The following is a 25,248-nucleotide window of genomic DNA, read 5'->3' as shown; positions in this document are numbered from 1 at the left end:
CGACATACATTATGTAAACACCGATATTCAGTGTTGACATTTAAATGTAAGTCGGTGTCCTGTATTTCACGGGGCAGTCTCACTTTTCCCTCCCCACCATCAAACAGGTCTGATGCAGCCCTGTTGTCCTTTCAGCCAGGATCAAAGCTTCCTTCTGTGACAGACAAAAAGCAGCAAAAATAGATGTGTCTGCTTTAAAATAGCCCACTGCATCCCCTCGGCCGCCTCTGCCCAGAGCCCCAGGTGTGCTGCCAAGTAAAACACCGCAGTATCTTTTCTCTGGGAAGAGTCTGAATCGCCTCCCTGAACCTTGGACTGGACGCTTCAGGTTCCTGGAGAGAGGCCTCTTGAGAGGGCAGGAGGTGGGGCCACGGAAACCAAGGCCAAGGCTGGGCTTGTCATTAGAGGGAATGGTGTTGAAAAGGCGAAGGGAACGTGTGAACGGCAGCTGTTCCCAGCACCCAGAGAATGGCGATGATTTTCCTGGCGAGATGCAGATCATCACTTGAGAAGTAGTTAAGCAATAATTTGACACTGTTGTTCTCCTGGGCGCTGATGTGAGCTGCTTCTTGGTGGGGCGCAGAGAGGGGGGCCGGGGGGGTCGTTCGCTCTCTCAGTGGGAAATCACAAAGCCCTTCACTTTGATTTTCATTTAAATCCCTGAATGTTTGGTTGTAGGTGTTCATTCATTCATTCTCTCATTCATGAACACTTATTAGGCACCTCCTATGCACTGGGCCCTGATTCATTTCTCTCCCTAAATATATATATATTTTTTAAGGGCCGCACCCATGGCATGTGGAGGTTCCCAGGCGAGGCCAGCCTACACCACAGCCACAGCCACAGCCACACAGGATCCAAGCTACACCACAGTTCACGGCAACACTGGATCCTTAACCCACTGAAGGAGGCCAGGGATCGAACCTGTGTCCTCATGGATGGGAGATTCGAGATGAGCCGCGACGGAAACGCCTCTCCCCAAGTGTTTGTTGCAGGTAGTCATATTCATTTATCATTCATCATGAACAAACATGCAGGTATTTATTCATTAATTTGTTAAGCAAACATTTTCCAAACCAACTGTGTGCCAAGCTCTGTGCTAGGTGCTGGGGAGACTTGAATCTAGGATTTAATGAGGCCCGTGCTTTCCCTTCAAAGAATCAATTGCTTGAAAGGGGAAGTGGACAGCAAAGCGAGAAAGGAAATTACAAGGGTCAATCTGAGAAGAAGCACACAGTGGGGCTCCGTTTATTCAGCACGGACTGTGTGCCAGTCCCTTTAGCCACATTGTTATTTATGACACATTCTGCCCAAGCCAGTCCTTGAAGCGAGGTAGCCATTAGCATCCCTATTGTGTGGATGAGAAAAGAGAGGTTCTGAGAGGTAAAGTACCTCACCCCAAGCTAGGCCGCGCTAAGTAACAGAGTTAAGACTCAAACCCCAATCAGAGCCCACGTCCCCACTTTGCTGTGTTGCCTCAGGCGCAGATGGAAGAGAAAAATGACACAGGAGCAAAGAGAATCCAACAGCAAAAAGCTCCGATAGGGACGTCTGTGTCGGGCTCTGGAGGCTGAATGTAAGAGTCTTGCTGTCAGAGATCAGGAGCGCTTTCCTAGGGAGGCGCACAGAGCATCGTGAAAGAACGAGGTGTTTGGGCACCGAGGGGGGAAACGAGAGACTTTAGCGGGAGCGATGGGGGAACCCCATTTCTGGGCTGCCCCGCTCATTTCAAGTTCGTGTGTTCTGCTGCAGCAAAGGGCTGAGAGTCTGCAGCTCTTCCTAGGAGGAGGGCTTAGCATTTTATTTTTTCCCATTTTAAAACATTTTATTGAAGTTGATTTACAAGTTGTGATAGTTTCCGCTGGACAACAAAGTGGTTCAGTTACACATATACACACATCCATTCTTTTTCGGATGCTTTTCCCATATAGATGATCGAAGAATATTGATTGGGGAGAGTTCCCTGTGCTGTATCGCGGGTCCCCATTGGCCGGTCATTCAATATACCGCAGTGTGCATGTGCCCATCTCAAATTCCCAGGGCTTAGCATTTTAGAAAGCCAGCCGTCACCCGGCCTGAAGCCTGCAGTAACCATCCGCGTGAAAGTTTCGGCCGCCTTAACCTGAAACCTCAGACTTAGACCCTCCACCCACGCGGCAGGGCGGAGCTGCCAGTAAGCAATGATGCGTACCGCTTTTTAAAGTCTCTTCGGCGTGGCTGATTATATATGCTGTTCTCAGAGCCCTGGAATCAAGTTCCTTAGCCCACAAGAGTCAAGCCTGGTCCCCAAAGTAATTGCCACTGCATTATTGATAAAGGCGTTAGGCCACGCGAGCCCCGTGCCATCTGTCTTTCTCCCTGACACCCGATGCCCCCGCGGCTCCGCCTGTTCACCTTGGGCACACGTGCTCCTCCGAGGACACAGATGCCCCACTGGCAACGTCAAAACGTGTGCTGTGTCCAAGGGAAAGAGAATGGCGGGCAGAGGGATGTTGCAGCGCGTCCGTTTCAGAATATTTGTCCTGACTTTTTTTTTTTTTTTTTTAATTAAAAAAGCAGACTTCTGTCCTCTTGGCCTATCTCTGCCATCTTAGAAACTGGATGAGTCATGACTAAACATTTTAAAGTGGAGGAAACAGAGGGAGAAGTTTGCAAGGGCACACTGCAATTTCCATCTTAACAGAGGCGTCACTGTCAGGAGCCGTCACCAAGGCGGCTTGTGTTCCGCCTTGCCATCCTGGTAAGGAGGGTCTTGTAATGACCCGTTCCCAGAAAGAAATAGCTCTGCTCCTTATTTGCCATCAGCAATAACCAAGAGTTTATTTGCAGAGAATTGGGTTTAATTCAATTAGCAGGAATTGTGAGGCATTCACAACACAAGGTATATTAGCCTGGCACTTGGTTTGTAATGAGACCCAAAAAGCATTTAGGGAAAGAAGAGCTAATTATCCAAGAGTCTTCTACTTTTTTTTTTTCTCTTCAATAACACGGAGGGTTTAGTCCAAATTTCAGAGGCCTGTATTCCCAAATCCCTTAAGCTTTAATTAATGACTAACAGAGCAGCAGGATATGGAGAGGGCCCAGGAAGCTTTGCCATGGAGTCAGTGCCAAGGGGGATTATTAATAACCCCACCCCAAGACAGCACTTCACAGTTTGCAAAGCGTCTCCACAACCATTCTCTGCTTTGAATATTCATGTCCTCCTTTTTCTGGGCCAGTTCTCCGGAGCTGGGGATCTTTCTACCCTAGACCATCGTGAGGTTCCGATCTCAGCCTGAGTGACTGTGGGAGACCTCGGCCAGCCTGACCTGTCGCTTTGGGAAGTGTGCCTGCAGCCCTGACTTCCACCTTCCTCCAGCTCTGGGCCCTGGGCGGTTGAAGAGCTTCTTCAAGCTTCAGTTTATGTTGGTCCCCCCCCCCGCCCCCCCGTCGGTAACTGTGTGGTCCAGTTGGGCGGCCACTTTCACCTGTGGCGAGTTAAATGTCAGCAAATTAACGTTCAATGAAAAACCCACTTCGCCGATTGCACAAGGCAGGGTTCAAGGGTTGCTCGTGGCCGCTGGCGGCCGTGTTGGGCAGCACAGGTGTGGTAAATCTCCGAGTTTGCTGGGCGTCCTGGGGACAGCACCCCATGAGCAGCTTTCACCCTTTGAGAGCAGTGCGGGGAGAACTTAGAAAATGCACAGGAGGCCTGTGGCTCATGACAGGTGCACATCACAGCATCTGTGATGGAGGAGGCGGGGGGGAGAAGGGGAGAAAGGGGGCAGTCCCGCACTCAGCCGCCCCTGCTCCCTTTCCATTCTTAACACGGTGGAAGGAATAATGGAGGAAGAGCAATGGAAGGAAGAGAAACTTCTATTAAGCATACTTGATGTGCTCTTATCTGTGCTCTAATTCAACCAGTATTTATTTGGTGCCCACCGTCGTGTGTATGCCTCACAGTAACCGAGGTGGGGGGGGTTCTGTCCCCCACTGGACTGGTGGGTGGAGCAGTGGTGGCTCAGGTGGGTGCATGGTGCACCCCAGCTGCAGAGCCAGAGCACCTCGGAGCCAGCACCCCCTGTCCTGAGGTCCACCAGACCCATCTTCCCTCCCGCCTCCATTGGCAGAGTGCAAGCTGGTTCTTATTACTATAAGGACTGGACACCAGTGCTCGGGGTGGGGGTGGGGGCAACAATGCCCTATGTCGCAGTCCTTACGTAATGAGCCACATGGTCCCTGGACAGACTCCAGCAAGCCCCTCAGCGCCTGCCTCCCTGGGGACGGGGAGCTTCCTTCAGAACAGCTGTGGAAAGGGAACACTTTTGCAGGGAGCCCGGCAGTGCACACAAACTGCCTTATTAGCCAATAAATCAATTAGTGCATCAGGGGGCCCAGGCCACACGGCACAGCCTGGACAGATGGCCGTCCGTGTCTCTACCCCCTTAGCCAGGGCCTCCAGGGAACATATAGACTCAGAGGCCCCTTAGAGCGTGGATTAGGAATCGCAAAACGGCTGTGCAAGGGCCAGGTGGTTCTCTGAGAGTCATTTGAGGAGTGAAATTGAATCTCATGATGGGCTCACGGAACCTCGTGGACCGAGAAACCCGTGACTTTCGGGAGGTAAACATGTTAGCCGGAGGGAGGCGCTTACTTAATTGAGAACCAGTAAAACCTGGGTTCCACTCTGGCTTTGCAACCCACTCGCCGCAGGGCCTCCGGCAAGCTGCGTAACCTTTTGGGCCTCAGTTTCTTTATTTGTAAAACAAGGACAAAAAGAATTGAACAACTCTAAAAATAGATGCCGCGTGCCCTCAAGGATGAAAACACCCTAGCAGAAGTTTCAGAAGAGACCTCCGTTTCCAGATCACAGGAGCTCCACTGCTGTTTGTAAGGGAAGATGACCGGGGCATTGGTGGACATTTCGGAGGCTGCGGTTGTGTTCGAGGTACGTACGGTGCTGCCTGAAAGCTGGTGGGACCACATGCTTAGTTGCTGAGTGATGTTGGTTTGTTCCCCAGTTCACCCTTTCTTGGTAATATTTTCAGTAAAGCTGGTTGGTGCTCAGACCCTGCCTTACCTGCCTTCAAATCCCACCCCAAGCCTTCTCGCTGCGGGTCCTGGGCTGGCCAGCTCTTCCATCACACCCCCTCCTTGTCCCATCAACAGAGATGGCAGCCACTTCTTAGGGTTGTCATGGGGGAGGGGTGTCAATCAAACTGAGACCCATACAGGTTTGGGCCGGAATAATCACTCAAACTACGTGAGCCGTCCCTAGTTTTCCAGCTAAGTGCCTTTGGTTGTGAGCCCCAGAGAACACTCTGGAACACAAGACAGAGCAGGGCTTCATCTGGTCCCTGAGGACCTCATAGTCTAGTGCAATGGCTGTGACATCTCTTGGGATCAGAAAGCCTTTGGAGTGTTGGATAAAAGCAATGAATCTCTTACACACACACACACACAAATAAAAATGTAATTCTTGGTCAGAAACCACCCAAAGCCCATAAACTTCAGGTTTTTGGGTTAAGAGACTAGCTTGGGACTGCGGATAAACCAGTATTTCCAGCTTGTGCAAGAATCTCTCTAGCGATGGGCAAGCCTTGGTTGCTGCTGGGGTTGGTAGGGGGACAGGGAATGCTTCCTGGAGCAGGTGACACTGGTAGGGTGGGAAGAAGCAGGAGTTTATTAGAATAAGTTGGGGTGGGGGCAGGGTGGGAGCCCCCAGTCCAAGAGACCCCAGTGCACAAGGCAAGGACAGCAGGAAACCCAGGCGAGAACCCTTGGGTGTTTGGTGTCCCGTCAAGGAGAAGAGGGCAGGGTTCATGGCTGTCTCCTGCGGGGTCAGAGCTCAGGTAACGTTTCACTGGCATTTCCAAGTTTAGCTTCGTGCGCGGAGGAGGTCCCCGAGTTTAGGAACAACGAGGTGCCCTGACTTCGGGGATGACGTGGATCTGGGTAATGGCAGTGACAAGGGTTGCTGAGTGGTTGATCCAAACAGGAGTCTGGAGGCTGCCAGAGTTCCCCCACCCCCATGGGGATCTTGCTGACTTAGGGACCAGCACCCCTCACCCAGCCAAGTCCTTAACCCCAATCCTGTCCGACCCCCACCCCCATCCTTGTCTTTGGCTGAATCCCGAAAAGCAGACCCCGAGGCTAGGCTGTGGATGTAAATGGCTTATTTATTTGGGGGGAGTGGTCCCAGGAAGCAGCTGGAGAAGGGAGAGTGGGGCGAGGCGGCCAAGGCGGGTGCTGGCAGGAGCAGGTCACCACGCGTGCAGCTGGAGCTGCAGTTGCAGCCCTGAGACCTCAGCGCAGGAATGAGGGATGTGAATGAGGTACTCACGGCCCTGGAACAGCAGCCACCACCAGTCCTGTCTGGGAGGGAGGCAGCAAGGCCCCAGGTGTGGCCACCTCCAGAAGCTTCTCTCTGTGCACAGCCCCCTCCTCCTCCCTCTGAGGCACAGGCTAGTGTGGGCTCTGATGTTTGTTTATTAGAGTCCTCCTGCTGCCCAGCTTCCCTGCAGCTCACTTGTGATCCTGGGCTGGGGCCCTCTCCTCCCGTGGCTTTGGCACTTGCAGCTGCACTGTCATTTGGTCCCGAGAAGGAAACACAGAGCCTTTCTGTTCCCTTCAAAGTGTAGCCCAGCAGGATCCCGCCCCGAACTCAACCGGAATGTTACATATCGGATTTGTTTGCCTTCCCACATCAGCTGCTCACAGATGTTTGTCCTTTGGCTTGTTTCTTTTTCTAATTAATTTTTGATTAAGTTTTGAAACACCTTCTGTCTCCACCAGGTCCCCGCCACCCCAGGTAATCCTATTTACTCTGAAGCCAGGCTGGGGAGCCGGGCTCTCCGTGGCTTTGCCGTCCCGGTGGCTGAGACAGAGGATGGGGGCTTTCAATTAACTGGTTAAGTGGTCTTATCCCTCTTATCCAGACAAGAGAGGATGGCGCTGGGAGTGAGGACGTGGGATGGATAAAAGTGGAGGGATCTGAGACCGCTCGGGAGGGAATGGGGGGTGTGGGGGCGAGGGAAGCGTTCGTGCTGGAAATCGCCTGCCAGGAGGAAAACGGTGCTGACACGCTGGTGTGTACTAAGAACACATGGGTGCACATGCCTGTCCTTTGAACCAATAACTCTGTTCTTTGGAATTATTTAGAGAAAGGAGGAAGAAGAAAGGAACAAAAATGCCAGTTGCTAGTAGCCTGGAGCAACTAGCAACTGTACTCCTGAGCGCTGTGCTAGGTTCTTTACCGAAGTAGCAGCAGTGGCGGCAGCAGAAGTAATAGCAGGAACAGTCGCATAAAGAGAGCAGATGACACTCATTGCATCTTTGCGCCAAGAACTCTTCCCAATGCTTTGTGTGCATTACCAACATACTCCTTAAAAACCCTACATGGGGAGTTCCTGTCCTGGCTCAGCAGGTCAAGAACCCAGCTAGTATCCTTGAGGATCCCTGGCCTCACCCAGTGGGTTAAGGATCTGGCCTTGCCGTGAGCTGTGGTGTAGGAAGGAAGCAGCAGCTCTGATTCATCCCCTAGCCTGGGAATTTCCATGTGCGGCTGCAGGTGTGGCCCTAAAAAGACCCCCAAAACCAAAACCTACATGGTCCCCATTTAACAACAGGAGGAAGCTGAGGCACAGAGAGGTTAAGGGACTTGCCTCAGCTCACACAGGCAGTAAGGGGCAGGGCTGAGACTGACCCCAGGAGGAGACGCTGGTGCCTGCCCTCATCCTCACCTGCCACCTCCCAAGGGCCTTAGTCCTGGTTTACGTTCAGATTTGAGTCACCAGGCAGGGAGACAGCTCAGCCTGGGGGACAAGGTGATGAAAGAGGATGTTTCAGAGGCTGGGGCAGCCGGGGTGCAGCCTGGCCGCAGCATAACGATGTGTCGTGCTGCACTGGCCCCTGGACCCTTCTCCTGCCTGTCAACCCCAGCTTCCCAGGGCAGAGTGAGCCCCAGCCACTGCTACATCCCTCTCAACATCCCTGCTTTCTGCACCCATGACCTGTGGACTTACCCTCAGGCTGCGGTGCCAGGTCGTTCATGGTAACTCTCCTGATAGTTATCATTACGATGCTAAATTGTATTCCACACCAGGAAAGAGGGAGACCAGCATCCACTCAGATCAGTGCTACAGGTCATGGCTTAACCTGAAAGGAGCTGCTTTTCTGCCACGAAGGGTGGGTGCTCCGCCTGCCTCTCCCATTCAGGTGCTGACAGATGCCAAGGGGCCACCCAGCGGGTTTCTTCTCACCCTCCTCTTGCATTTTGCCTCTGGACCTTTCCCCAGGCCTGACCCTCCCCCTTCCTCAGTTTCCCTCTGTGTCTTTTCCAAGGCATTCTCCACTCTGCCAGGGGTGTCCTAAAACCTGCCAGCCCTGCCAAAGGCGATGAAATAGTCAGGGGTTGCCAGGCAGGACAAGGTAATAAGAAACGCAAACTGGCAAAGCAGGCCCAGCCTGGCTGAAGTTGCCCCTGAATTTCGAGACTGCAGTGGGGAGAGCAAAGACAGCAGCGAGCATAAACCTTGTCTCTGTGGCATCCACGGTTCTGAGCCATCCTGCCTGCTGTCCTTTTGGTTTTGGCTCTGTAAATACCGTGTCCTTTTAAAAGGAGTCACGGAGCATGTACATTCAAAGGTGGCAGATAGGGAGTTCCCATCATGGTGCAGCGGAAATGAATCCAACCAGGAACCATGAGGTTGTGGGTTCGATCCCTGGCCTCGCTCAGTGGGTTGAGGATCTGGCGTTGCTGTGATGTGGTATAGGTCACAGACGCAGCTCTGATCTGGTGTGGCTGTGGTGTAGGGCGGCAGCTACAGCTCTGATTGGATCTGCAGCCTGGCAACTTCCATGTGCCGCAGGTGCGGCCTTAAAAAGACAAGAAGACAAAACAAAAAGGTGGCAGATAAACCACCAGCTTGGTTCCCCATGTGCGGGGTTTTAAAGGACCTCTCCACTGCAGGTGGGCGAGGGGAGGGGGCAGGATGTCTTGCCCAGGTGTTGAAACTTTCTGAGAACTTGGACCATCTTGTCTGGAGAACAAGGACTCTGCTCAGACTGACCTAAAGTCACATCTCCTTTCCGCCACGTATTAGCCATACCTCTTGGGGCCAACTCCTTCACCTCTGACCAACTCTGCATCTGAGAGGTGTGATGAAGATGGGACAATGTTTAAAAATATTGAGAACACGGGAGTTCCTGATGTGACTCAGTGGGTTAAGGAACCCGACTAGTATCCATGAGGATGTGGGTTCAATCCCTGGCCTTGATCAAGCTCAGTGGGTTAAGGATCCAGCACTGCTGCAAGCTGCAGCATAGGTCAAAGATGTGTCTCTTACCTGGCATGGCTGTGGCATAGGTGGCTAGCTGAAGTTCCAATTTGACCTCTATCCTAGGAACTTCCATATGCTGCCAGTGTGGCCCTTTTTTAAAAAGAAAAAATTGAACAGAGATTTGGGGTGTTTCATTTTTCATAGCCTATAGGATAATCCTTAGCAAATGTTAACTTTTTATTATTATTATTCGTATTATTGCATAAAAAGCTTTCTGACCTTCCAAAATCAGTGCCTGCCTTCAAAACCTTTGCCCATGCTGTCCCTGCTCCCTGGTGTGCCCTCCCCTGCTCCCCAGCCTTAGGTCAGGGTCTCTAGAGGCAGCACCAAGAGGCAATTCTTGTGAGTCCTGAAGGAGTGCTCTTCAGAGGACCCTGTCATGAAGGGAAGGCAGCTGGAGATGTGCTTTGACTGAAGTTGAGCCTCAGCCCAATCCCACAGGAAGCTCTGGGCTGCAAGTAGCATGCCCTGGAGCTAGTGAAATGCCTGTTCCTACCACTGTATTAGTCAGGTCATCGGCTGCAGGCTGCCCCTGGCCGGCGTCAGTCTGGGCTTCCCTTCTCTGTCATCTTTTGATCACGTGTGATTCTCCAGAGAAGGTGGCAGCCACGGCTCACAGCAGCTGGGGGTTTGATGTGCCAGGCTGATAAAAGGATCTGGGTCGGGTACCACTTTTCCCTTCTCAAGGCACGTTTACCCATCCTCCATCCACCTTGGCGATGGCCCTCGTCACACTCTAACGGAATTACATGCTCGCAGGTCAGACCAGCCCTAGCAAAGGAGACTGCAGATATCAGAGTTGCCTCTTACGTGGAGAGAGAAGGCAGTGATGAGGTGGTGCGAGCTGAATGGGGGCAATGCCGAGAGGGAGTGGGCGCCCCAGGGAACCATGGACTCATCATTTCAGCCCCAGGGTGGGTTTGGTGTCCTGGAGCTGGGCAGCTCTGATCTCCCAGCCAGGCATAGGGATTGCCTGGAGATGGTGGAGGGAATAAGAGAAAGCCAGGAGATTGCAGTTAAGTTTTCCCAAAGGTAGGGAACAGGAGTAAAGCCTGGGGAACACACTGGACCTCTGGCCTTGGGCGCAGCTGGCCCCGCCCCTTGCTTGCCTGGGTTTGGCAGGCAGCATCCCACGTCTGCCTGAGCCAGACCCCAGGCCTGCCCAGCTAACCGCGTCATTTACAGTCCACCGGTGCCCGACTACACAGAGCCCACCGGGGAGATCGCCCTTGGCAATGACGTCCTTGACTGTAACGACAAGGTTCCCCCTTTGGGGGATGGTGGTGATGGTTTGAGCCCTCGGAAGAGGGAGCCAGCGGTCTGGGACTGGTCCAGCTCAATAGCGTGAGAGAAGAGGGTCCCAGGGGACGGGCAGTGGCAAAGCAGGATGGCATCTGGCTGAGGCTGCTGGGTTTCAGATTCTGGCTTGGAGGCTGGCCAGCTGTGTTACCTACCGTACACTCTCTCGGCCTTTGTTTCTGTGTCTTTAAAATGGGAGTCGTGTAGGAGTTCCCGTTGTGGCTCAGTGGTTAACGAATCCGACTAGGAACCATGAGATTGCGGGCTTGATCCCTGGCCTTGCTCACTGGGTTAAGGATCTGGCGTTGCCATGAGCTGTGGTGTAGGCTGCAGATGCAGCTTGGATCCTACATTGCTGTAGCAGTGGTGTAGGCCAGCCGCTGTATCTCTGATTCAACCCCTAGTCTGGGAACCTTCATGCGCCAAGGATGTGGCCCTAAAGAAAAGCAAAAAAAAAAAAAAATGGGGGTCATGTATGTAATTCGAGGGTGATTATCGTTTGGTGAGCTTCTACGGGGTTTTCTGGCTCTGACACTAGTGCCATTTTGGGCCAGACAGTTCTTTGCTGTGCAGATCTGTCCTGTGCATTGTAAGGTACTTAGCACCGTTCCTGCCTTTACTTACTAGATGACAGAACCCCCCTCACCCCCAGCGTGACATCCAAAAAAGTGTCTGGACATTGCCTCTTGTCCACTGGGGAGAATTAGCCCTGGTGGAGAGCCACTCAGTTACTACAGGTAAGACCCTGAGCAAAGAGCCTGGCATATTCTAAACATCCAAATGTTAGCTATAGGTATCAATACTGCTAGAATCGGCATTGTATGACCCGTAGTAACGGGATGTATTAGGATAACGCCAGCCTCTGTTATTAAGCAATGCCCCAGTTACAGTCCTCTACCACAGCAAAGTTAATTTTTGGCTTGGGTAGCTGCCCAGTGCAGGTGTCCCTGGTGGTCTGCCAGCCTTCCATAAGGTGATTCCAGGATCCAGGCTTCCTCATCTTGTAATGCTCCCTCATCTCCATCCTCAGAGGACCCATGAACAACTTAGAAATGCCTGGGGAAATATTTAGAAATGTATTCTGAAATTCTTGGAGAAAGAAAGGCACACCTGCCTTATAAGCTCCTTGGCCTGACCATCGGTCACATCCCATTGGTGAGAACTAGTCACATGGCACCATCTAGACATCTGGGAGCCTGGGAAATGTAGTCCCTGACTGGGCAGCCATTTTTCCAGCGGCTGCTCGGCATGTTGGAAGGAGAAGCATGAATCTTTGAGGATGGTTACTGGTTCCTACTGTAATGAATAGGAGGGTCTAGTGGTCCTGACACTCTCCTGCCTGCCTCTGTGTGGTCCTTTTGTGATGCCTTCTGGTCCTTGGGACCACATTCTGCTGTCCCTGCATCCAACAAAAGAGAATCTGTTGGGGTGGGACTCTCAGAGTCTGTGGGAAGGTGGGAGACCCAGCTTGGAAAGAGGCAAGAAGTGAGCTGGCTCTACAGTGCTAAGAAGAAGAAATATGCTCCTAGCAGAACTGGGCTGGGCAGAGCCCCATTGTCCATGGGATAAATGCATCCCAGCCTGTTGTTTCTGCCCTCATGTCCCTAACACAAGGGTTTGCGATATCAGGAGAGAGGGGGCAGAGCTTGGTCATGTGTGTCCCCCACTGTCCTGGGAAGTTTGCGAAGAGACATCTGGAGAGCTTCAGTGACTGCTGTTGTCCAGTCCCCTCCCCAGATCCATGGGCTCAGAACCCCTGGGGCTACCCTCTGGACAGCCGCTTTCCCTCGATTTCCTATCACTTGGAAGCACAGCCAGCACTAAGAATCCCTGGCTCTGCCCTCTCATCATTGCTGTGGTCAAAGGGCCACCTCAATTCCCCTCCTCGCTGAGACCATGCAGAATTGGGGAGAGGCGATTTCTTGGCATGGAGAGTGAGATGTTTTTAAGAAACAGGTGAGCTGCTGGACAACCCCAAAATGATAAATGGCCACACACACCCCCCCCCCCCCGCTTATAAATTGTGCCCTGCCTGCTGCTCCGCAGCATGAGAACACCCCAGGTCAGGGTGTGCGTTTCCCATCCCACGCCATTCTTGTCCAGCCGTCTCGCCCGTTACCTCTCCCAGCCTGATATGCATTTTCAAAGAGGATGCAGAGGGACAAGTGTCACAGCAGCTTTCTAACCTAAGGGAAAGCATCTCCAGTTTTGGAATTCCAGGCAGTGGAAGAAAGGAGATAGTGGTGAATGCTGGGAGATCCGGGAATGTTTGTTTCCATAACAGTTTAAATTTTACCACAAGGGCTTTGGCAGGAAGGAGGTAACAGCTGCCCTCCCTCTGTGGCTGATGGTGAAGAAGGGTTGGGAAGGGGTTTGGAATCAGGCTCACATCCCTACCCTTAACCGCTACGTTGTCTAGAAAAGGGGGCTCTTGGTTCCCACAACGTTGGCAAGATGCTTGTGATAGCACCTTCCCAGCAGGAATGTAATCAAATGTCCCAATACAGTGTTTGACTCATGGAGATGCAAAGCTCAGGGGAGGTTTCCTGTCTCTGTTTTGTGCCGTGTGGGGTCACACAGCCCAGCTTTGCTCTGGAATCATCAATCCCTGAGGAAGAAATGGGTAGGAAAACGGGTAGACTATTTGAAAGGACTGGCAGGAACTCAATGGTGTCTACGCAATAGCTTTCTGTACATGTGTTTACTAGTGAGAACCTAGAAAAGACAGAAACGGGAAAGAAGAAAATGAAATACCCAGTTTTACCTGCCAAAGAAAAACACGGCTAATACATGGTTTTTTACAGCATTTCCTTCCCATGTTTCTTCTATCCTGTTTTAACATAATTGAGATCATGTAGTATATGTCATTTATGTTCTTTCTTCTTCTTTTTCTTCATATGTAAACATTTTCCCATGTGATTTCAAACTCTGCTGGACCATCATTTTCGCAGGCATATAGTGGTCCCTGACAAGGGGACTTGGCTCACCAAGGCAATCCCCAATTGACGTCTCCTAAGATGGATCTGTTTTCAAATCCCCAATTGTTGGACAGCTAGATTGTTTCCAATTTTTTTTTTCCATTGCAAAAATGTTCCACAACCTTATTTTGTGCCACAAGCTTTTGCAGTATTTTCAGTTTGTTCTTAGGAGAAATTCCTAAGAGGAGAGTTACTGGGTCAAAAAGAAAGAGGGTGTTTTTTTGTTTTTTTTTTTTTTTAAGATCTTCCCATTTCCAGATTGCCGAGCTAAATTTGAAAACAGGACCATCTTAGGAGCCTTTTTTTTTTTTTTTTAATGTGCAGATTGGCCTCTCCAAAGCAACAAGGGACTGTTTGTAAGGAGACGTGAATGGTGACAATTTTCCCAATGGTTACCGGATAGATGCGGGGTTGGGGTTAGGGGGCAGGGTGCAGGCAGCCCCAGAAGCTCCCTCCTCATACCAACCCAGCCTCCTGTCTGCCTCATAATTAAGCTTCAGATAATGTTTGCAATCTCTCGGTGTTTTCCAGCACGTGTCAGGCTGACTGATGGGTTCGTCTCAGCTCAGACACCCATCAACCCAGCGCTGGAACTACTTTAACCTTCCTAATACACCAACTTCAAGGGCAGACCAAGGGCAGGGATTTGTCAGCCCTTCTGGCTCAGCCAGCCCTCCCCACCGCAGTTTTTCCTGCCCTGCATCTCCTCACTCCTCTCAAAATCATCTACAAGGTGGACCTAAGGTAGTTGTTCATCCCCATAAGTGAAACTATTCTTAGGTTACAAGCTGCTACAATTTTGAAGCAAATGCTTGTAAATATTTCATTTCTGGCAGTGAGAGTGGGTAAGAGAAACCTTGTGCATTTTCTAGAGGGATTTTAAGAGACGTTCATTCTTTGGAGCCTATGAGACGTGGTTTCTTGTTGGGGGGATGGGTGTTGTGGAATATTGTCTGTGAATGGGCTCTTTCTTTTCTTACACTTGCATTCAAGAATCTGGGCTGAGTTCCGGCAGCTCAGCGGCTGGAACCAAGTCCTGGGCTAGAAAGGAAGAGAGAGAAGGTTGGGGACGGGGGAAGCCGTCTGCTTTCAGAAATTCCCCTTCAGGTGGTCTGCTCACAAGCCGCTCCACTAAGAGCAGCGGAGCTCAAAATATAGGAGCGTTCCCATGGCTGCTACTGTAACAGGTACAAAACCAAGCCAACAGTTATCTGTTCTCAATCTCCAGCTCTGGGCCAGACGTTCCCCTTGAATCCAGGCCAAAAGGCAGCGAGAGAGATTTTTGTCTCTCTTTTCCAAATGAGCAAGTGAGGTAGCTCTCTCTTGGTGGTGCACCCAGCTTGGAAGTGGTAGAGCAGGGGTTTATAAAGCCCGGGTTTCTGACTCCAGAGCAATCCATACATGTTTTACCAGCCGGAAATCCAGTCGAGTACTCCGAGCATCACTGCTCGATGGTACATCAAGATGATGGCGTGTGGAAATGCACCAAGCACAGCACACGTGCTCTTAGATAAAGCCCTCAGCTTGCACTTTAAACATATATGTTTTACTTAATTCTCAGAACAATCTTATAAAAAACATATATTCTCTTTTCTAAGTATAAAATCACAGGCTTAGAGGGGATAAGTACCTTTCGTGGTGATCATCTATGGCCGTGTATCAAAGTAGCCTGAAACGTAATGGCTCAAAACAGGAACCATTCCTCAGAGTTCAAGATGTTGTGTGTCAGGGTCCTGGGCAGGGTGTGCCGAGCATGGGTTGACTGACATGTTTTGGTGGCATTCCGCTGGCAGGGTCTGAAATGGTACATTGGCCAGGCAGGCTGGAAGTTTGTGCTCGGTTGGGACTATGCATCAGATGCCTTGATGTAGCTTCTCCTGGGTGGTGGTCTCAGGGAGTCTGACCTCTGGTAGACAGCTGAGGGTGCCCAGAGAGGGCCCCCCTGGGCAGCAGTGGAAGTATCCAGTTTTGTAAGGTTGGTCCAGAACTGGCACATCCTTTCGGCTGTGATCTGTTGGTCAGGGTCATTTTAGAGCCTGCCCAGATTCAAGGGTTGAGAACATAGATCCTCTTGATGACAGAAGCACCAAAGAATGATACACACAGCGCAGTGAAGCAGGCTTGCAACCCAGGACTTAGCTCCACGACTTGCTTCGAGTTCCTAGTGTTGTCCAGGGAGTGAGACATGCCAGATGGATGCTGGAGGCGCCGGTGTTTATGATGCACGAGATAACACAGAACCCACACCACCCTGGGGGAGTGCCCCCCCCCCATCCTCAGGTGATGAAGACATCAACTCTCTCATCCCCACTGTGCCCTGGCAGGAACCCCATTTGTCTCATCCTACCCGCTTTGTTCTGCTTCACTGCCTTTTGATGATAGCGCTTGAAAGTGTTCTGTTGACACCCGTGAGAACCAGCCCAGAGACACAATCTGTTCAAGGAAAGAGTTGACCCAAATTGGTGACACATTCACAAGTCTTTGCAGGATGCTTTGGTCGAGGTGACTATAAGACATTTCCTGTTATCCCAGAATAGATTGTTAGGACCTTAAGTGAAGGCAAAAGAATGCTGAGCATCTCTTGCACTTGAAAGAGGGCCAGGCAGAAGGGGTCCAGGTACCTCCTTGGGGTTCTGTGAGAGGGGCGGGCCAGCTCTCCTGTTACCAGTACTGACAAGACACGTAAGCACAAGATCAGGGAGCGTTCGGGGGAGAGAGGAATTACCAGTGTCAACCCAAAGGAGAGCAGAGCTCTGGAGTGGCCTCTTGTAGACACTGGGAAGAAGCAAGAAGAGGACTTGGTCGGCTGGTGCAGCTTCTCATCACTCCTTTTGGCTGCATCGAGCAGGGAGAAAGGCAAATGGGGGGAGGCGGGCGTGCAGGAAGGAAAGCTTCCCTCTGTGCTCTTGCCAGGGGACTGGTTAGCTTCCTGTGGGTCCAGAGGACACCACAGAAGAGCTGGTTGGAACAACTTGGGCGGGGCCCCTCCACGGCCCCCTCAAGAGGACCAGTTTCCAGGTGAGGGGACCTTAGCCACAGGAGATGGCCTTATCTGCCAGAATCCCATCCCCCTAGGAGAAGTCTGGGGAGGTCGAGTGGACATGGGTTTTCTCTCAGTAAACCGTGGGGATGGAGGGATCTCAGGCAGGGCTCTGCTGCCGTGAGGTGTGGCCAGGCCTGCTGGCGCTGCGCTCATAAACCATCGTCTCCTCTCTGACATATAGCTCGACTTCATGTCCACGCCCCATTCTGTTGTGCGTGGCCCTGGGACAGAGCTCTGGCCAGATAGGATGTGAGCTGAAATGATGTCTTCTCTTCTAGGTCTGGTCCGTAAAGACCACCCACTCGTATTCCTCTGTGTATCCTCCCCCTTCTGGCTTTCTGGTCACGGTGCCCTAGGAAGCCACCTATTAAGATGGCAGGGCCTCATTCAGCCTAGGTTCCTGAGTGACCGCATGGAGGACAGCTGACCTCAAATGCGGTTTTCCACCCAGTGCTGTCATGAGACCAAGACATGAATATCCCTGCATGAAGCTGTTATACATTTGCTTCTATTTGTTTCTGCAACCGTGATGTCCCTGGTAATTACAGGAGGCCTGCACCCACAGGGCTCCCCCACATTTGCCTGTGACCCATGAAGGTGCCAGCATGTGGACACCTTCCATTCTGAAGGCATCTGTGATCACGGAATTGCCTGAACATCAGCGCTGACAGCAGGTGCTGTCCTTTGCCGCATGCTCAAGTAGAAAGGAACACGCACTTTCTCTTCCCTCTAATTTGTCTGCCCAGACCCAGTGGCAGAGCTGGCAAAGCCAGAAGACCAATGGGAGAAGAAGGCAAGAAAGAGAAAGCCATTCATTCTCCGTAGTTAATCCCTCTGCTCAAAGCCTGGCCAGCACAGTCAGGGCATTGGAGGAAAGGAACACGAAGGTGGCTATGAGCCGGGAGTTTCGCCCTCAGCTAGATTGGGCTTCCCCACGCCTGCAGGTGGCTGGGGAGCTCCGGGTTTCCCCGAGATGTCCTTACAGATGGGAAAAAGGCTAGATGGGAGGAGAATGGGTGGAACCCGAGAACCCTCACGTTGGTGCTGTTCCCAAGCAGATATTTCCATAAACTCCTTCCACCCAAGCCAAGGCCAACCTGGCAGCCTGGCAGACACTGCCTGGTAGATGACAGGGCACAGGGAGGTGACACTTTCGTTTGAATGACGGTCAAGGGAAGAGATGGTCCCAATGCTGGCACAGGAAGGATGTCCTCACCTGCCCGGAATGCCTGTTCGAATGACACCCCGACTTCACAGGTGGAGGCCATGCTGCCTGGCACAGTGGGGTCCTTTGCTGCTGGGGAGGCAAACCTGAAGCCCCAGCAGGGTCATGTTTGAGGAGAGACGGGATGATTTGGTCTTCCTGCCTGGCAAGCCACTGGTGACATCATCCGCACAGCCATGGGGGCCCCACAGCAAGCCCTGGTGGTGGGGGGAAGGGATGAGAGGGAGCCAGAGGCAGAGAAGAGGTCACTCACTGAGACCGGGATGTCACAGGGACACACCCTCCCCTGTGTCCCTGGGTTTGCGCCTGGTCTTCAGTCACGGAGACCTGCTTTCTCTTCCCTTGTCTCCCACTTGCTAGAGAAGTCAGGCAACCTCTTTGGTTCTTATCTGGGTCCACTGAAAGTGAACTCTGTCGGGTGATGGGTTCATACATCTTTTGTGTCCTTGAGCTACTTTGAGTGGGTTCTCTCCCATCTACTCCTCCCCCTGCAAAAGGGGTAGAGTGGTACCCAGCTCGTTCAGCACAGACCACGGAATAGTTTGGAGCATCAGAACCCTGGATGGTGTTTGGGCATCTCAGACACAGGTGCGGAGGGAGCCACCCACTTAGCCATTAACTCCGTCCTCACATCGGCTAATTTGGGGGAGCCCTAGGAAAAGTCCTCATCTCTGTGGGCAGAATGCCTGCATGGGTTTTGAGGGACGTTTTGGCTTCTGACCTGAGTTCAAACCCCGCCTCTGACACTCTTGCTGCGAGTCTCGGGAAGGAACTTTGCACCCCCACCTCAGTTTCCCCGTCTGAAAATATGACAGGAGAACCAGCTCCTGGGGTTGAGGTGGGGATTGAGAGACTCATGCAAGTACATCAATTTCCCCACACAAGCCAAGAGAAAACCCTTAATGTCGGCCTTTGCGATTTCAAACACAGGTAGAGAAAGGGAAGAAGAGGAAGGGAAATGATTAAAGGGATGGGAAATCGCTGGAACAAAGCTTTAAGAAGTGTCCTGCCAGGAGTTTCCTGCGTCCCTTCTGTGCCCTGTGCTGGCCCACTGAATGGCCCACCTCAAACGTGGCTCTAATCATATCAGCCCCCTGCTGGGAGCCCTCTGATGGTTGATGCTGACAAGATAAAAGCTCACAGCCTCAGCCTGGCACCCGCAGCCCTTAAAGAACCCTCACTCCCCAGCCGGCCTCCACAGTCCTCTGTCTGCCCAAATGCCACGGTGGATTACAGACAGGCCTCGAGGTCTGTGGGTACCATGTTCCTGAATGACCCTGAGCCATGTGTGTCGGAAGCGAATCTAACATAATCAATCACAACCACAAACTCAACACTGAATGCGGCATGTAGAGGATTCCGGTAACTTTCGCCATTTGCTTTTCATATGTCTTTCTAATATGTAGAATAATAAATCATAAATGAAATACGGTTTATTTCCGGTTGGCCACAAGCCCCACCATTCCCTATTGCATGACCACACAACTCCCTGTTACTCTCTGTCATCACATATATGAAAGGGTGAGAGAATTGTCTTTAGTCCTCTCTTCACTGAAACAAGCCAACATTTCTATAAGGTTTCTTGTTAACCTTGAGAAACTGTAAAGCTTTGTTTTCGTCATAGTTAATATTTATGCTTAACTTGACAAATAATAGATGGATACATTCTCAGTGAAAATGTCAAATGATTCAGAAAAAGAGGACATTCCCCACGCCTTTCCTTAACCCATCAAGTTCCCATCAAGTTCCACATTCTTCCTCAGAGGTAATACATGTGTTGGTTTGAGGTGTGTCCTCCCGGGCGTTTTGTAGCCATACTCCTGTGTGTGGGTGCGTGGGGGTGGTGAGGGCAGGAGGAGGAATGTTACCAAACCAAGTTGGGGTGCCCTTGCCCTTGCATAGCGAAGCCCATCCACTGCTGAAGAAAGCTGCAGCATTTATGCAGGTGCCAAACAAGGGACCTTGGGCAGCCAGTGCTCAAAATACCCCATCTGCCAGGTGGGTTTCAGGGAGGGAGGCATTTTTATTTATTTTTTTTCCTCCTCCTTTCCCTTGCCTCCCCTCCTTCCTTCCCTTTCGCCACACTTGCAGCATATAGAGGTTCCCAGGCTAGGGGTCGAATGGAAGCTTTAGCCGCTGGCCTACACCACAGCCTCAGCAACTCGGGATCCAAGCCACGACTGCGACTTACACCACAGCTCATGGCAACACCAGATCCTTAACCCACTGAGCAAGGCCAGGGATCGAACCTGCAAACTCATGGATCCCAGTCAGGTTCTTAACCCGCTGAGCCACAACAGGAACTCGTCAGGGAGGCATTTTTAAAGGCCAGGTGACATGCCAGGCTATGTGAGCCACTTGTGCAGTTCTCTGGTTGATGCGGAGGTCACAGGGCGGGGTCACAGGTGTGCACATCATCCATCCTTAGGCTCCAGTAGGCTCAGGGTCATCAAAGAGTTAACACCTCCCATTCGCTGGGGGTTTTAGTCTCTGTAAACAAGTCAGGAGATGGGCATCTGACACTGTTATCTAGGTCCTTCTGGGAGGAACTAGTGCAGAGGATATGGGGGAGGGGTCTGTCCCAGGAAAGCCTGGTTGGGTCCTGCTCGGTTATAGGAATCCTTAATGTATATATACTGCCATTATTTTTTTAGAATTTTGGTACCGTCGTATGTGCACTGCTCTCTGTCTTTCCTTGTCCATTAACAGTATGTGTTGCAGAACGTGAGGACTCATTGCTGGCTTCTAGCTGCAGGATCCTATGTTATAGCATGGCTGGGTCCGTTCGTTGGGCTGAGAGGATCACATACCGGCTGTCTAGGAACTAGATCACAGAGGCGTTGTGTTTGGCTAGAACCACATTTTGCCTTTTATAAATGGGATGCACATGGTTTTAAAGGAGGTGTCTCATGTTTTGCCGCAGATCTCACCATTCCCTAATGTCTGGCAGACTGTTCACGTTGTATACTTATATGACTTGTCTGGCCCCTGGAGGCCTTGGAGGGTTTAAACCCTGTATTTAACCATTCTTTTATCTGTGGACGTTTAACATGTTTTAGCAATGTCTTGGTATCATGAACAAGGCAGCAGGACACAGACAAGTCTTTGCCTCTTTATGTTGGTATTGATCTAGGGTAGATGCAAGAAGTGGCCTTGCCTCATGGGGGGAATGAAAGGGATCATGCAATGCAAAATGAACAGAGTGAGCAGACACACGCCAAAGTATGAAGTGGAAGGAATTAGAGGCATCAGCTGAGAACTGTGTTGCCCACGTGCTCCCTGAGGCCTGTGGCTATTGAATAGCACGTTTATTCTTCACTGATGCCTGTCAGGGTGGGGGGGAGTTCCTGTCATGGCACAGTAGAAACGAATCCAACTGGTGTCCATGAGCACGCGGGTTCAATCCCTGACCTCGCTCAGCTCAGTGGGTCTGGGATCCTGCGTTGCTGTGAGCTGTGGTGTAGGTCACAGACGCGGCTCGGTTCTGCTGTGGCTGCGGCTGTGGTGTAGGCTGGCAGCGGTGGCTCTGATTGGACCCCTAGCCCGGGAACGTCCATATGCTCCTGCAGGTATGGCCCTAAAATGCAAAAAAAAAAAAAAAAAAAAAAAACAAAAAACAAACAAACAAACAAAAAAAGCCTGTTGGCTTACAGCAGGAAAATGCAGGCACACACAAGCCATGTACACACACGCACACACACACACGAGTTTGTGTGGCCAGGGCTCTTCCACACTTGGGCTTTAGGGATGTGGCTACTTGCTTGCTTCAGAATCAGCTCCTCTCCCAGCCCCAGCTCGGAAAGACAGGGGGAGGGGAGCGGAGGCCCTGGGCTCTGACTTCCCTCCCTCACACTTTGGAGGTTTCTCCAGGCTGGCCTTGGTAAGCCTCGGGCCACAGCTCATGCATCCTCCTGGCCAAGGTCAGTCTGAAGGCTGGCCTCCCGTTTAGGAGGCTAATGATGTGTGAAAGCTGCCCAGTGCGCAGCAGGCGCTGCCAGAGCTGCTTCGGGGGCCGCTGGCTTAGGTGCGGGCGGGCATGGTGGCTTCAGGGTGAGTGTGGGGAGATGGTGCTGGGCGCTGGGCTAAGGGGCTGCTCGTCCACTGCAGGAACCCACACATTTTCTTAAAATTTTACTGACGTGTAGTTGAATGACAATGTTGTGTTAATTTCTGCTATACAGTAAAGTGATGCCGTTATGTCTATATTTTTTTCATAGTCTTTTCCATTATGGGTTCTCATGGGATAGTGAGTAGAGTTCCCTGGGCTCTGCAGCAGGACCTGGTTGTTTATCCATCCTGTATATGAACGTTTGCATCTGCGAATCCCAACCTCCCAACCATCTCAACTCCCTCTTCCCCCGCCTCGGCAACTTTCTTTTTTCTGTGTCCGTGAGTCTGTTTCTGTGTTGTAGGTAGGTTCATTTGTGTCTTGTAGATTCCGCATGTAAGTGATACCATACCAAGCATTCTTTTTTTTTTTTTTTTTTGCTTTTTAGGGTCACACCCATAGCATATGGAATTTCCCAGGCTAGGGGGTCGAATGGGAGCTGCAGCTGAGGCCTGTGCCACAGCGGTGGCAACACCCAGATCCTAGCCATGTCTGTGACTTATACCACAGCTCACAGCAGTGCCAGATCCTTAACCCACTGAGGGAGGCCAGGGATCGAACCGGCATGCTCATGGATACTAGTGGGGTTTGTTTCCACTGCACCACCATGGGAACTCCCATCCCATGCCTTCTTAGGCCCTTAGTTGGACAGCGGTGTGCTGATACTGGCTTGTCTTAGCCTGGCTCAGCATAACAAAATACTCTAGATTGGATGGCTTCAACCGCAGGGGTTTATTTCTTGCAGCTCTGGAGGCTGGAGGTCCACTGCCAAGGAGCCAGCAGAGTTGGCATCTGGCGGGAGTCCTTCTTCCCCCTGGGTTTCTGGGTTTCAGGTGATGCCTTCTTTCTGTGCCCTCCTGGGGGCTTTCCTGGGCAAACAGGTGGCGAAAGGGAGAGACGGGAAGCAAACTCTTTGGTGTCTCTTAAGGGCACTAATCCCATTTTGTGGGGCCTCACTTGGGACCTTGTCTAAACCAAACTACTTCCCAGAGGCCCAGCTCCAAATGCCACCCCACTGGGCCTCAGAGCTTCACAGATTTGGGGTGGCGGTGGACACCGTTCTGTTCATAGCTGTCAGGTAGGAAAACAGCTGAGAATGGCCGGGTCAGCCTCACGTATCAGTAGAAAGTTGCAGGGCCGAGAGTTCCAGGCCTTACCAGGGCGACAGATACCCCATCTGCCCCTAGATGGGAGCTCCCTGGTAGGCAGATGTGAGCATGATGATGTGGGGTCTAAAGCAAATGCTTTGTACAGAGCGGGGTTGGGTAGGAGCCCCAAACTTCTGTGACTTTATCTTGTGTTTAAGTCCGACTTCCTCAACTTAATAAGTTCCTGAGCTTGGAAAACTGACTTTTCTAAGCCCCATGTTCTCATCTAGGAAATGGAATAATAACAGTTGTTCTGGGGATGAAATGAGCCAATCGGCGTGAAGGACTTGGCACGATGCCTGGAACCACTTTTTTTTTCTTTTTTAATTCTTATTTATTTATTTAGTCTTTTTGCCTTGTCTAGGGCTGCTCCCGCAGCATATGGAGGTTCCCACGCGAGGGGTCGAATCGGAGCTGTAGCCACCGGCCTATGCCAGAGCCACAGCCCACATGGGATCCGAGCCGTGTCTACGACCTACACCACAGCTCACAGCAACACCGGATCCTCAACCCACTAAGTGAGACCGGGGATCGAACCCGCAACCTCATGGTTCCCAGTTGGATTCGTTAACCACTGCGCCATGACGGGAACTCCTGGAACCACTTTTATATCATATTTTGAGGCATTTTGGAAACAGAAGGCCACTGTCACTATAGTTTGTGGTTTTACCTTCTTGTAACACGGACTCAAAACTTTAAGGGGGAAAAAAAAAAACACACCCTTGATGTATTCCTGCCTTTGCTTTGTCGGTGTTCATTTCATCATTATCAGTGCATGGGCACCACACACAGCCCTCCCCCCCTCTTTTTTTTTCCTGGCAAGATTGTTATAATGTGTTGAAAATATTAATTATCCTCTGCACCTTATACACAGGATTGGAAAAACAAATCTGTTCCTGTGCTTGCTTGAAGAAAAAGGGCTTCCGTGTGTGTGTGTCTTGCACCCCTTGTCCCCTTGGGTCATAACAAATTATTGATGCCAGTGCCTTTAAAAAGACAATTAATCCAATTACCTTCTTATTGAATCAATACTAATGTCTTTTTTTTTTTTTCCTTTAACTTGCAGGTTTCGGCAAGCCTGGCTGCCAGCAAAGCAGAGGTAGGACATGTGGTTTTGCTGTTTTTTTCAGAGGACATTTGGAAATGTTATGATGATGACGATTTTGGTGGTGAATGAAGCGGGTGTTCTGGTTGCACTTGTGCTCTACGCAGTATCCTGGTGGTTTGGATGGTGTGTTGTCCATTGTGTGGGTTCCACGGGGCTGCCCGGCTCCCCCGCTACCCTGTGTGGTGTGTGTGCTGAGTCTCCTGGTAAAGACGGTTGATGGTTTCCAAGCTGGTTCTCCTGCTGCCCTCAGAGTCTGGGTACCGCCATGGCGATTCCAGCTCCACAGACACGCCCTTGCTTCGGCAGTGGGACCTTATCGGTGTCATCTCTCGGATGGCTTCCATCCCTCCCTCTTTCTCCTCTCCCAGTTCAGCCTCTGGCGCATTAAGGGAGCTGTGGAAGATGCAGACAACAGGCACAGAGTACAAAGATGCTGCTCAGAGGTCACCAGCAGAGTGACCATCCTGGGGAATGTTAGCTGGCGTCACCTGATGGGTACCTCCGAGAAACGGAGGGTGGAGGAGCCGTGGTTTTCCCACTCGCAAGTTACTAGCTGTGCAGGTGAGAGAGCGCCAGCTTGGGTCTCAGGAGCCTGGGGCTCTGTGTGGCATCATGTGTCACCTTAATGGCTCAGGCTCACTTTCCTCATGGACCCTGTGCTGGTAACTCGCCTCCTTTGGACCCATCGCGTGGGTGTTGGAGGGGGATGTGGAATAAAGAGCTCGGAGGCAGATTCTGGCAGCCCACAGGTTAGTGGGGGATCGTTGCAAAGAGTGGAAACGCCCATTCAGATGTCTCCATTCTTGGCTAGGGGAGCTTGGTGTGCAGAAGTTCTCCGGAATTGTGGTGCATTAATGGTATAAATGTTATTTTAGATGCCTGGGGGGTGGATGCCTAGGATGGGGAGGGGGCCAGGAGGCAGAAGGATGGGGTGGGGTAAGGAGCCCCACGTATCACCTGCTTCCCGACACTCTGGGACCAATTGCTTGAGCTAGTCTTGAATCTCCCCAACGCGGTTT

The 25,248-nt window shown here is 51.4% G+C and overlaps 1 protein-coding gene across 1 annotated transcript in view; it reads left to right on the top strand.

Annotated features, from left to right (window-relative positions):
- Positions 1–24,955, top strand: part of LOC125127492 (uncharacterized) — a 557,563-nt gene extending 532,608 nt beyond the window's left edge. The window contains exons 4-5 of the mRNA XM_047780559.1: positions 24,188–24,220; positions 24,598–24,955. Coding sequence (XP_047636515.1) covers positions 24,188–24,220; positions 24,598–24,855 — 291 coding nt within the window. The 3' untranslated portion in view covers positions 24,856–24,955. The remainder of the gene's footprint in view (positions 1–24,187; positions 24,221–24,597) is intronic.
- The last annotated feature ends 293 nt before the right edge of the window (positions 24,956–25,248 follow it).

Source organism: Phacochoerus africanus, chromosome 5 (genome assembly GCF_016906955.1).
Source record: "Phacochoerus africanus isolate WHEZ1 chromosome 5, ROS_Pafr_v1, whole genome shotgun sequence".
Taxonomy (NCBI): Eukaryota; Metazoa; Chordata; class Mammalia; order Artiodactyla; family Suidae; genus Phacochoerus; species Phacochoerus africanus.
This window is presented reverse-complemented; position numbering and strand designations above follow the sequence as displayed.